At 40.3% G+C, this 12,024-nt stretch overlaps 1 protein-coding gene across 1 annotated transcript in view; it reads left to right on the top strand.

The window, feature by feature from the left end:
- UBAC2 (UBA domain containing 2) overlaps positions 1–12,024 on the top strand; it is a 143,575-nt gene that overhangs the window by 77,201 nt on the left and 54,350 nt on the right. The window contains exons 7-8 of the mRNA XM_010831559.1: positions 1,054–1,177; positions 4,589–4,636. Of these exons, the coding sequence (XP_010829861.1) occupies positions 1,054–1,177; positions 4,589–4,636 (172 nt within the window). The remainder of the gene's footprint in view (positions 1–1,053; positions 1,178–4,588; positions 4,637–12,024) is intronic.

The raw sequence follows: 12,024 nt of genomic DNA, 5'->3' as shown, positions 1-12,024 counted from the left end.
TGTGTTGAAAGAATAACCTGCATCAGTGAGTAGTCAGCAGAGGCTGAGGTGCCCAGGGAGCATCTGGACGGGGAGGGGGTGAGAGGGGATGGGCCAGATCAGGGAAAGGGAGAAGGGGATGGTCGTAGGAAACCACACTGGTAAGAAAGAATCACAGGGTTTGCTAGTTCATGCTGATGTTTGAAATTTCCTCTTTGGATACTGGGAGCCTGTGGAAGGAAGGGTTTTAACCAGGGGTGTGACATGATCAGAACTGTGGGGGAAGAAAATACTGATGGCAGTATTAGGAGATGGATTCAAGAGAAGCACGTCTTCATGTAGAAACACGTTTGTGACTTTTGAGTATGTCAAGTTGAAGGTATCAGATCGAATTTCATAGCCAAGGTGAGGGGACAGTCAGACAGCTTGGGGACTCACTTCATTTTTTTTTAGTTGAAGGCGTAAAAGGGCTTAGGTTTATACAGAGAGAGACTAGAGCAAAGAGAAACGTCTTCAGTGGAACCCTGGAGAAGGCAGAAGAGAGGTGGAAGAAATCATGGGTAAACCAGCAAGAAGCAGGGTTTAAGACAAAATCAGGAAGACATTTGAGAAAGGGAGGACAAGAGCGCGAGCCTTGTCAAGTGCTACAGTGAAATGTAATCGGACAGGTCTGACATGAAGATTTTGCATTTTGCCATGATGAATTGTAACGTTTCTTGATTTTGGTTTGTCTCACTTCTTTCATCAGATTTCAATTCATTCATGAAAAGAAAACGTAGCATCAGCTTTACATTTTCTCACAGTGCTGATAGTTCATTAGTAGATGCCAAACCATTACTTTGCAATCACTTTGGGAGAGTTAACAAAGATCAGATGAAGTTCTCATAAAATATTATATATACGTACAAATTATTTTGGATATGTTGTACATATAGAAACCAACTTGTGTATCTAAGATCATGTTTTCAGACTGAAATAAAACGATAAGCAGTGTTACTTCAGATATACATTTGCCGTTGGTGTTGTAAATTGAGCATTACACCATAGTGATTTTTTTTTTATTTGTTTGCATAGCCTGGCACCTGTGTTTGCTCTCTTTGTACCATTTTACTGCTCCATCCCAAGAGTCCAAGTGGCACATATTCTGGGCCCGTTGTCCATCACAAACAAGACACTGATTTATATATTGGGACTACAGGTACAGTATACATTTTTCTGTTCACATTTCTTTAACCAGATCTGTCTCTCTCTCTCTCTCTTTTTTTTTTTTTTTGGTCTTTTTCTCATTTGATCTCCTTGAAAAACAAAGTTTTTTTTTTCCCATAAGTTTGGCTTCATGATCTGTATCAAACGTTCAAAGGAAGTGTTACAGAACAAGAACATCAAGGTATATAATGTACTAGAATACTTTCATAGCCTTTAGAAATCTGATAAGCGCTTTCACTGTAATTTGTATTGGTGGAAAATATTTTAATTTTGTTGTACAATTGCGTGTAAGTACTTTTTCAAAAATCGCAGTATGAAGCGGAAACGTGAGAACAGTCCAGAGGCGGAACGTGGAAAGCCACTGCCAAAATTGATTCATTGAATACAGAGTCACAAATAAAGCTCTAAAGCAGGAACCAGATACGCTTTGCCAGCCTCATGACTCCTGTGCAGCAGCAGGCTTGATTACACTTTTGCCATTCACTAAATGGTTTTACCCGATGGCCATTAGTGGACTTACCATTTGACTTGAATCGAAAAAGATCGTCTTTACCAACATTCAGTGAATATTGATTGCTGTCTGCTAGGCTCCAGGCCCGGGAATAGAAGATACATGTGATTTTCAGTTTTCTACCTGTAGCATTACACCTGTCACTTTTCTTTCACTCTCACACCTTTTAATGTAAACTTTTATTCTGCTGTTTCCTGTGGTACCATATGTAGCTTGGCCTTTTGATCCGTCAGTACTCATAACATTCCTTATCCCACACATATCAGACCGGATGCCAGTGTCACTGTACAGGGCCCTCCTCCCTCCCCTTTTAACCTTTAGCATTTCCTCCACCTTCTCTTGTCTGCTCTCACGTGTTATCAATGGCCCATCTGGGGTGGGTGTTTCCTTACCACTTTTACAACCATTTTTCATGAAATATGTTTATTCCTCATCTCTCAGCCTACGTAGCTTTACACTCCCCTTTGTCCTCTCTAATACTCTTATAACCTAAGAGCCCATTTCCATGTTTTACTCTTATTACTAGGGTTTTCAGTGGCATGCTTAATTCTTTTTAAGATGTTCCAACAGAAGGCAGAATGCAGTGGTCGCAGAGTCCCCTGGACCAGGGGCAGAGACCCAAGTTCCAGTTCTGACATGGCATACTCAAGCTTGATACTTGCGTCAGGTCATGGAAGCCTCTGGTCCTCATGTTGGCTCTAGTTAGAGAGCAGCTTTGAGGGTAGAAGACGTTGCTTCATTCCATGTAGAGCAGGGATTCAGTGCAGCGCTGTGGCAAGTCTTTGGAGCCGAGTGGACATTGGTTTAAGTACTTGCTCTGGTAATTACTTTCCTTTTCCATCACTTTTTCTGAGCCCCCATTTGCCCACCTGTAAAGTGGGAACAATGATATCTATTTCACATGATCATTTGAAGATGTAGAGATTGCAGCAGTGGGTTTTGGGGGGTAATCAGAACAGGTAATAAGAAACTAAGTCAGTTGGTTCCTAATATTAATAATGTATGTCTGTATGACTGCCACCTTTGGTTTTTCTGAGATTGTGAGTGGTTTTGTTTTGTCTTTTTTTTTTTTTGGTGGGGTAGAAGTTGATGCAGAAAGTAGAGGTGGAGATGCCCTGGGCCTCTTGATAAAATCTGAACTCTTTAGCATGAATGGCATCCAGGGTTTCTTCTTGTCCATCCAGTATGGACTCCCACCCTTCCCCCACCTTGACGTGAGTGTGAACCTTTTATTCCCCAGACTTCTGTTCCCTCCCCTCTGAACCTTCACACTTGTTTCTGTGCCTCGGTTACTCAGCAACTTCTTGAAACCAGGGACATTTGCTAGATGAGTGATTGAATGACTTTAGTCATTCTCAGGAGAGCAAAGACGTTTGTGAAGGGACATTGACGTGCCCAGGGCTCAAGAGCCAGTCATGTAATGCCCAGTGCTGGGGGCCATGGAGGATAAAATGTAGCTTGAGATGCAGCACTTGCCCCTCAGAGAGGCCAGCAGTGAGAAAAAACACACAGCAAGTGCTGTGGAAGTATTACTTTTCTCTGTACTTTTGGAAGAAGACTACAGAAAAATAATTTTCCACGTAATTCTCATTCTTGTTGTTTTCAAAGTCATTCACACTGAACAAGCATCCACGCTCAATCAAAGGATTAAATTTTAAATCAAGGGATTAGAGTTGCAGCCATTGCTCATTTCTCCATGAGCTAACACAAGAGCACAGCTTGTTAGACTGCTTTTTACCTGTGCTTTGCCATCTGTTACCTTTGTATCTGTCTTCTTTCTATGTATCTTTTTTTCTATCTGTCCTTGATAAAAGTGCGCAACTTTGAGGTTTTCATCTGGCACTGATGTCGCTGATGAACTGCTTCTTTCTCTATGAGCAGAAATGCTTAACTCCCCATGTGGTGATCTACTGATCTAATTGTGGACAGACACTAAGATACAAATATTTTTTTTTTTCATCTGCATGTGTGACTTCATTTTATTCTCTAAGTATTTCAGTGTTAATATTATATTTCAGTGTATTTCTTATAAATAAGGTCATTCTCTTGCATAACTGCTGTTCAGTTAACAAAATTGGGAAATTAACATTGATACAGTCTTATTCCAATTTTACCAGTTGTCCCGATATTATCCTGTTACTAGGCTATGAATTTTTCTTTCTTGCAGGAACACTTGGGAGATGTCTTATGACATAAAAAACAAAAACAAACAAACAAAAAAAAACCCTGAACACAATCCTTGGATGTAAACGATTTGAAAAAGGCAGAGATTTCATGAGACCCATTTCTAACTACTTTTGCCATTAATAAACTCTGAGCCCTGTTACTTGGTTCGCTCTTTCTGGGCCAGACTGGAATGAGAGGATCAGCAGAGCAACATTGGGCAAGGACCTGTATGCTGACAGACGTCTTCCATCTAAAACTAGAGTAGCAATAATAAGAAATTGAAATAAGAGAATTATATGAACTATAATACATGTCATTACTTGACACTAAGCATTGGCGGTGACTACATATTTTCCGTGTTGTTAATGCTAATAATTTCTGTCCATATAGTATTTTACTTTGTGTAAACCAATTAATGTCCATTTGTAAACAAGAATGTGCTTGAATTTCACTTATTTTTCTTTGCATAAGAGTGGGCTGGTTTCAACCAATCTGTTTTAGGCTATCGGAAAGCTGAGTGAGGTCTTGGTAGAAGAGGAAAGAAAAGAAAAATGGTATATTATTTACCTTTATATAACAGAGTATTTGGTGATCTTCCATTTGTTTATATTAAGAATATATATAATTAAGACAACATAAATGGTAATGACTATAATTATGTAAAAGTAAATATGCTGTGACTGGCAGTTGAATTTCATTTTTAGTTGCCTTTTTTTTCTTTTATAGCTTTTCACCTCTGGTTCCTACATCTGGATTGTAGCCATAAGTGGACTTGTAAGTGTGATATCCCCCCCTCCCCACCTCTCCTCTTTCCTGAAGAAACTTGAGGGAAAATGTCATATTGAGGTTATGGGTTATATTCAGTTGTCTTCAGGTGTCAGATTCCATCTCAAAGCCACTTCCTTAGTGATGAAAAAGCCAGTTACATGGATCATTGAGACAAAAGAGGCCAGATTGTCTCAGTTTTCAAGGTAATTTTAGTGAAAGTTTTAGCTGAGTTTCTTGTCTGTGTTATTTTAAAATTACATTAGCAGTAGTCGAGGTCATAGCAGGACAAAAATAGCAGAAAAAGAAAATGAAGAAGTCGGATTTGCCAAAAGCAGGGAGAGAGATTTTGTTTCTTTCGGAAAAAGACTTGGTCATGCAAGGGAAAAATAAGGTTAAGCGGAAAGTCAGGTGGATGAGAACTGATGCAAGATTCGTCAGGGTGCGTGGCTGGAGAAGGAAGAGGGAGCTAGCTGAAGGGTTTGGGTGGTGTCTCATCTGTGTGCCACACAGAAGCATCATCTTCCCCATCCCCATGCTCTGTATTGTTTTGTTTTATTTTAATTAACATACGTCTTCAACTCTATGAGGTATATCAAGAAGGAATCTAAAGCATGAAATTGAACTTTATTTTTCATCCATGGCTTAAATTTGAACTCCCAGATTTCTATAAAAAAATATGTTTATAACTAGTATATGTGGACGGAGAAGGCAATGGCACCCCACTCCAGCACTCTTGCCTGGAAAATCCCATGGATGGAGGAGCCTGGTGGGCTGCAGTCTATGGGGTCACTAAGAGTCGGACACAACTGAGCGACTTCACTTTCACTTCTCACTTTCACGCATTGGAGAAGGAAATGGCAATCCACTCCAGTGTTCTTGCCTAGAGAATCCCAGGGACGGGGGAGCCTGATGGGCTACCGTCTGTGGGGTTGCACAGAGTCGGACATGACTGAAGCGACTTAGCAGCAGCAGCAGCAGTATATGTGGAACATAATTTTAATTTCTTTCTTGGAAATGACTAAGAAAGTTACAGACTGGATTCACAGGGATATGTATAACATCAAAGGGAAAGGATTTGGACATAACTTTGCATTCCACTGGGCTTCCTTGGTGGCTCGGCAGTAAAGAATATGCCTGCAATGTGGGAGACCTGGGTTCGATTCCTGGGTCAGGAAGATTCCCTGGAGGAGGGCATGGCAACGCACTCCAGTATTCTTGCCTGTGGAATCCCATGGACAGAGGAGCCTGGTGGGCTACAGTCCATGGGGTCACAAAAGTTGGATTCGACTTAGCGACTAAGCCAGCCCCCCCCAACCACCACCACCGTGCATTCCACTGCAGACATTTTACGTAAGTTATCGCTACTCACTCTTGTTTCCTGGGTGAATAGTATGATGGGACACTGGGTCATTACTTTAAGCCGGCTCACTTCTGTCCTTCCTTTACGCTCTCCTGTGTTTGTTCTTTTCATATACAACTTATTCCTTCACTCCTTGCAGTTTCCAGCCACAGTTCTGAGGACTGAAGTCACTTTGTTTCCCTCTCCCAAAACACTTTCCACCGATGCCCAGATTGGCTTCAGGACTGCAGAGCTGAACTCCATTGTGAGGTCTTCAAACCATCTGAGCCACCTGGTGTTCTTAAGACTTGTAGTGACTTAAGGACAGCCTGGGGTCATTCTGCTCGTGTGAGGCACAGTGGCCAGGCTCTGCCCCATCTAATCTCATCCCCACTTGATCTGCCAGCTTGACTGGCAGGTTCTTAACCAACCTGAAGACAGTAAGTTGAGAGTTCATTGCTTTCATAATGAGAGCAGCCTGAGAATTTACTCTTTCATTTGTGATACATTCTCTTTCTCTTAACAGTGATAATCTTCAGTCCTTTTTTTCCTAAAACATCCAAAAATTTGACAAGTACCTTATTGTATTACATGTCATTGTGTTAGTTTTCTGTTGATTGATTTGCTGTCATTGTCTGAGCCATTCTTTAATATAAACTCACTATGTGACTCATTTGTTTTAAGACATCCCGTTTTATTTCTTTATTCTGTTTGCAGACTCCTGGTTTTCAAATAAGTTCCTGATACCACCTCAGAAAGTTTCATTTTGTGACATTCAGTGTTCTAGAATTGAAGGTTGCATTTCTCAACTCTTTCTAGTCTTTTTAAAATCTAAAGTTTGTGTGTTGTGGTCAGTCTTTTCTAGTACACATGCTTAACAGGTGGTAAGGGGCTGATTTAATTTCATAAAGGAATCCGAAGTTTAACAAATTTTTAACATTAACATTCAGAAGAGTGAATTGAGTTGCTCGATATTTGAAATATAATTTTCAGATGAATGTAGCTTAGAATAGTCCCATTATTAATAAATATCTCTGAGCCAATTCAATCTTCACTTTATTGTAAGTAATTCAACCAGGGTTACAGACCTCCTGCCATTACACAAATCTGATAAATCTTCATATCAACCTTGTTCTTTATTATTATCCCACTGTAGTTAGATGATACTAATTGTGTTGACTTAAAATGATTAGTGTCAGTGATAATTACCCCAGTTTTCCTTCACATTATATCATAGATGTTAGTGCTTGTTTTGAATTTAATGAATATCTTGTTTCTGACTTTTTCCAGAGAAGCGCACTTTTATTATGAAATATTTAATATAATATGGTATACTTTAGATAAGGATAATTATAAAGGAGGGTGTTGTTTTTGAGTGTTTGGTTCACACACCACTGATTATAGGATCGAGGTCTGAGATTCATAAAGCCACAACTTGTCCCAGATGTCTTCTTGCTCAACGTGACTCCTCCTCTCCCCATATTTATCAAGCAACTTCCTTTTTTTGTTTTTTTGGGGTTTTTTATGTTAAAATACTAAAAATAAAATAAAATTTTTACTCTCCCCCCAAAAATGCACAGATAATATTCAGTGTTTTGGAGAAATACTAGAAAACCTGTTGATAAAAGATCACCTTTTAGCTCTGAAATCAGTAGTTCTCCTAACATACTGTGTGTAGTAAGGAAGTAATTTTATTTCAATCTGTGTTTTTAAGAGAAAGAGCTTTTTTTTTTTCTTATAAAGAGAATTTGTATAAACATAAGTAATGTGTTATCTGCTGTCATAGAAACCAAAACCTTTACTCATGCTTTTCTGAAAAGCTGCCAGCTTTGGGTTATTTTATTTAGTTATGGGTGGATTTATTTTGCTTTAGGCCAGTTTTTCTCTCTCCTTGTGTCACCCATCCTGTCATGATTAGAAATGTTTCTAAATACCCAGCTTAAAAGTATCCCACTGATTAAAAGAGGAGAAGGAGGGTGAATTCCACTAGTACAGTATTTTGCTAGGTTGGGAGTGATGTCGCTGAAAAGAACAAGGACTTAAGTATTTTTCCTGATTGGAGAGGGGTTAGGGAAGTGTGTTTAGCTTTCAAGCAGCAATAACGAGTTGATTTGCCCAGAACAGCTAGGATCCGTTTTGCGATCCCTTGGGGATTCCAGTTGCTGCCCAGAAAGTATAAAGGGCATTTGGTTTTGCATAAAGATTGATATTACTCACATGTAACATTGATACCTATTTTAATATCCCATTGTTTTTCCATCGACCGTTCTGGCTTTGAATACCAACAGTTAATGCCTAAAAATATGACCGTTTCCTTGAAAGTTGGCAGAATTATATAATAATTGATATAGTACATAAGTGAAATATTTCCATTTAAATGGGTACTTCAGAAATATTAGTCTGCACTTCCTTGAGTCCTATTCCCACCTCATGTCTCACTATTCTTCATGTCTTTTTTTTTCTCTTCTTCATGTCTTTTGTGAGAGACCTTCTTTGGAGGAAGTCACTCTACTCCACAGTTCCACTACATTTGTTACATGTTAATAAGACTTTTTTCCTTAAAGAAAACATTGGTTACTTATTGAACTTTAAGTTCTTTGTATGGTTCTGAAGAAAGCCTTCAGGCCGTCTGTAGCCCTGCACTTCTTCATTTTCTGCCATCCTCTGAATCATAGTAGTGAGTCATTACCACCGGGATGTACCCTAAGTCTCAAAAGCTGAAGTCTCAGGCCTGAGCTGATTCTGGAATGATTAAAATAGAAAGAGCCTGCTGTTGCCAAGTTTTCTCTTTTCATAATTCATGTCTTCATCATCGTTTGGTCCTCTTTCAAGCTGTTTGAGAGCAGGTGAAGAGGCAGGCCTGTCTAAGAGACCTGTCGCTTTCACAGTCTAGCCATTTCCTGCATTTGTTACCTGCTCTGTACAGTACGTCAGACTTTGATTATCTTACAATCAAGTCACCGTAGTGTGAAAGAAAATCTGTCCTACCCAGTAACAAGATTAGAAACATAGATTCATACCAGATTCATTAGGACCTTGGACGTGGTCTGAGTTTGTATGTTTTTTCTGTAGGCAGTGGGTGTAGATCTTTAAAGAGTAAATCTTTAAAGCTTTTCAAACAAAAACTTCATGATGGTGTGAGATTATAGACGTCTTATTAGGGTTTGTAAGTCACAGAAGCGGGGAAGGAGAGAGTTGAGCAGCCTTGAAGGAATCAAGATGGCACATCTGTGGGCAGTAATTTACCTGTCTCTCTTCCCCCCACAAGAGTTTTAAAGACAAAAAGTAAAACATCGTCTGATGGTAACTGTAAAAGAAAAAGCACCAAACAGAACCTTATGTTGATGGGCTTTCCATGATAAATCATTAAGGGAAAAAAGCTCACGGACCTAGCGGAATCCACTGTGGAAATCAGAACTTCTTTGGAGAAAGTTTTGGAGCCCTGACCTGTTTCCCAGGTGAATGAGGATGGGTGTTGATTCTGCTCCTTTTCACATCTTTCTCTGCTCTTCACTCTTTCTTTTCTTCTTCCTTATTCTTTCTTCCCTCAGATTTCTTCTCCCAGCTCACCAAAGGAAGGGTACAGCATGGCAGATCATCATCCGATGCCCAAGGTTTTCAGTTGAACCTGAGGGATTGAGATGATTTTTTAGCATTTCATTGAAAATGAGGACAGAAGCTGCAGAGGGAAGTCAAGGGTGGTCAGAGCTGTGAGGTGGGTTGGGCTTGTGAAAGAACCTCGTGTAGAAGACAGTGGATCCTTAGGAAGCAGCCATATGTAGAGGGTGCTTTCACCGTCTTCTAATTAACACAGTATTTACAATCCCACCACCAGACTGAGTGCTTATCAGTCCATTGTACAGTGCCCCCTCTCTCTCTGATTCTTTCACACCCTCTCTTTCCTCCCCCTTCTTTTCCCTCCCTTCCTCTCTGAGCCCCCTTCCCCTATCCTGACCCTAGGTAGCCTGGACCTACTGAAAGAAACCTTCTGTCCTCTTCTTTGTTGAAACAGTTGCAACTCAGTCCACTGCTGACAGAATGTTGTCTTAGACAAGTGTTGCACGGAGAGTGACTTTTAAATGTTCAATGCCGAACAAATGAAATCATGCCAGTGTCTTGATAAAAACCGGCACAGAGTGCCTCATAAGATACAGCTATATAATTGGCATTACTGTCACCTATCTTTTACCTATAGGCAAAACCTTGCCCTCTTGCAGAGCCTTTCAAAGTTAGGCCTCCTCAGGTCCCTCTCTCAGCCCATGGACACTGTACTCCGGAGTCGCTGAGCACTTTACCCCTCTGACATCTCATGCTGTCTTGAGATTCTTTGTCATCACTTATTTTTCTTTAACAAACCCATGGCACATGCTATGTCCCACCCATTGGTAGTAGATTATATTGTTTGTTCAGCTGTTTTGTTGGTTGAGAGTATTTGCTGCCCCATCTCCCTAGACCCCTCTCTGCAGGGCCTCTAGGGGCCGTGTGAACATCAGACTCCACTCTGTGACTTATGTGAGCCACCAGACTATGAGCAGCAGTGATGGGTGCTTCTCAGGCAGAAGTTTTAAGCACCCTTGTGTGGTCCCACCATTGCTCTGTTCGTTTTGTCATGAGAAAAACACGTGCCAGATAGACGTTGCTCCCTCAGCCCAGATCCCAGAATGAAGAAAACACACAGAGCAGGGCCATAGCCAACATGCAAGATGAGTGAGAAACAGCCTTTGTAAAAACAACTGAAATTTGGGATAATTTGTTATCACCGCATAACCTAGAGAAAGCAGACTAACACAACTCTTTTCTAAGCACTTTACAAATACTATTTATTTAACTAGTCCTCCTAAAAACCTGATATTGTAGACCCTGTTGTCCCCATTTTATAGATAAACTGAGGCACAAAGAACTTATCTGCTAAGAATACAAGCTGATACGTAGCAGAGACAATGTTCAAATGCAGGTTCTGGAGCTTTAGCATCTGTGCTCTTCAGAGGTAGCTTTGCATAACCATATGGCAGTTTCTTCCAGCCATCTCCATTCTTTCACCATTAGATCCCTTCTTTTCCTAGAAAATCGTATTCATTTAAGTTCTAACTCTGAAGCCTTCTCTGAATCTGCCCTTTCAATTTAGAAACTATACATTATTCTTTATCATCCCCAGTGCCAAACAAAACATCTGGCGTTTCATCTATATTCTAGAAATACTTGCTGAGTTTCTAAAAACTCAGATAAAATTCAGTATTATCAAATAATCATTTCTGTACAACAAAACACTGCTATTCTTTGTGATTGTCAGAATGTTGTCAATGTGTACTGCCTCATTAGGTTCTTGACACACACTCTGCAGTGGTGGGGAACCTAGGCTTCTTGTTTTAAAACTGAAGCTCAAGTTGCACAACTGCTGGGCGATTGAGCCAGGACCAAAGGCCAGGTGTTCTGGTGGTCCAGTGGGCCCAGTGCCTTCCAGTGCCTATTTCAAGGCTCTCGTCCATGTCTGCTTCAAACACAAGACACTTAGGTACCAGCTGTTCTTAGATCTTCCCTTGCCGACCCCACTAAGGTGAGGCCCTGATCATCACCCATGGAGACTGGATTCTAGAGGGAGATCCTGGTCATAAAGAAGTTTTAAAAGTACCCAGAGGTGCTGAAAGACCCATACCTCCAACAGTTCCCTGCAGCCTTCATTATGAATTTTGTGGGCCCACCAATATCCAAGAAAACTTTATCCTGTTGGCATCCTCTGCTTTCTTCTTAATACGAAGAAATTGGTCTGTAGCTGTATTGTACTTTCTCTTCTAAGACCATCAAAGATATTTATTTAATTGGTCCTCCATATGATGGATTAAGAATGCAGCTCAAACATCACCTTCAACAAACTCATTGTCTTATGTCTCTGGCGTTGTCGTGTACAAGAAAACTAATAGATGGAGAAATATACCATGTTCATGGGTTGGAAGAATCAATATAGTGAAAAGGAGTATACTACCCAAAGCACTCTGTAGATTCAATGCAATCCCTATCAAGCTACCAACGGTATTTTTCACAGAACTAGAACAAATAA

Source organism: Bison bison, unplaced genomic scaffold (genome assembly GCF_000754665.1).
Source record: "Bison bison bison isolate TAMUID 2011002044 unplaced genomic scaffold, Bison_UMD1.0 scf7180017864527, whole genome shotgun sequence".
NCBI classification, from domain to species: Eukaryota; Metazoa; Chordata; class Mammalia; order Artiodactyla; family Bovidae; genus Bison; species Bison bison.
The sequence above is the reverse complement of the archived record's forward strand: the minus strand, read 5'-3'. Positions and strand labels throughout refer to the sequence as shown.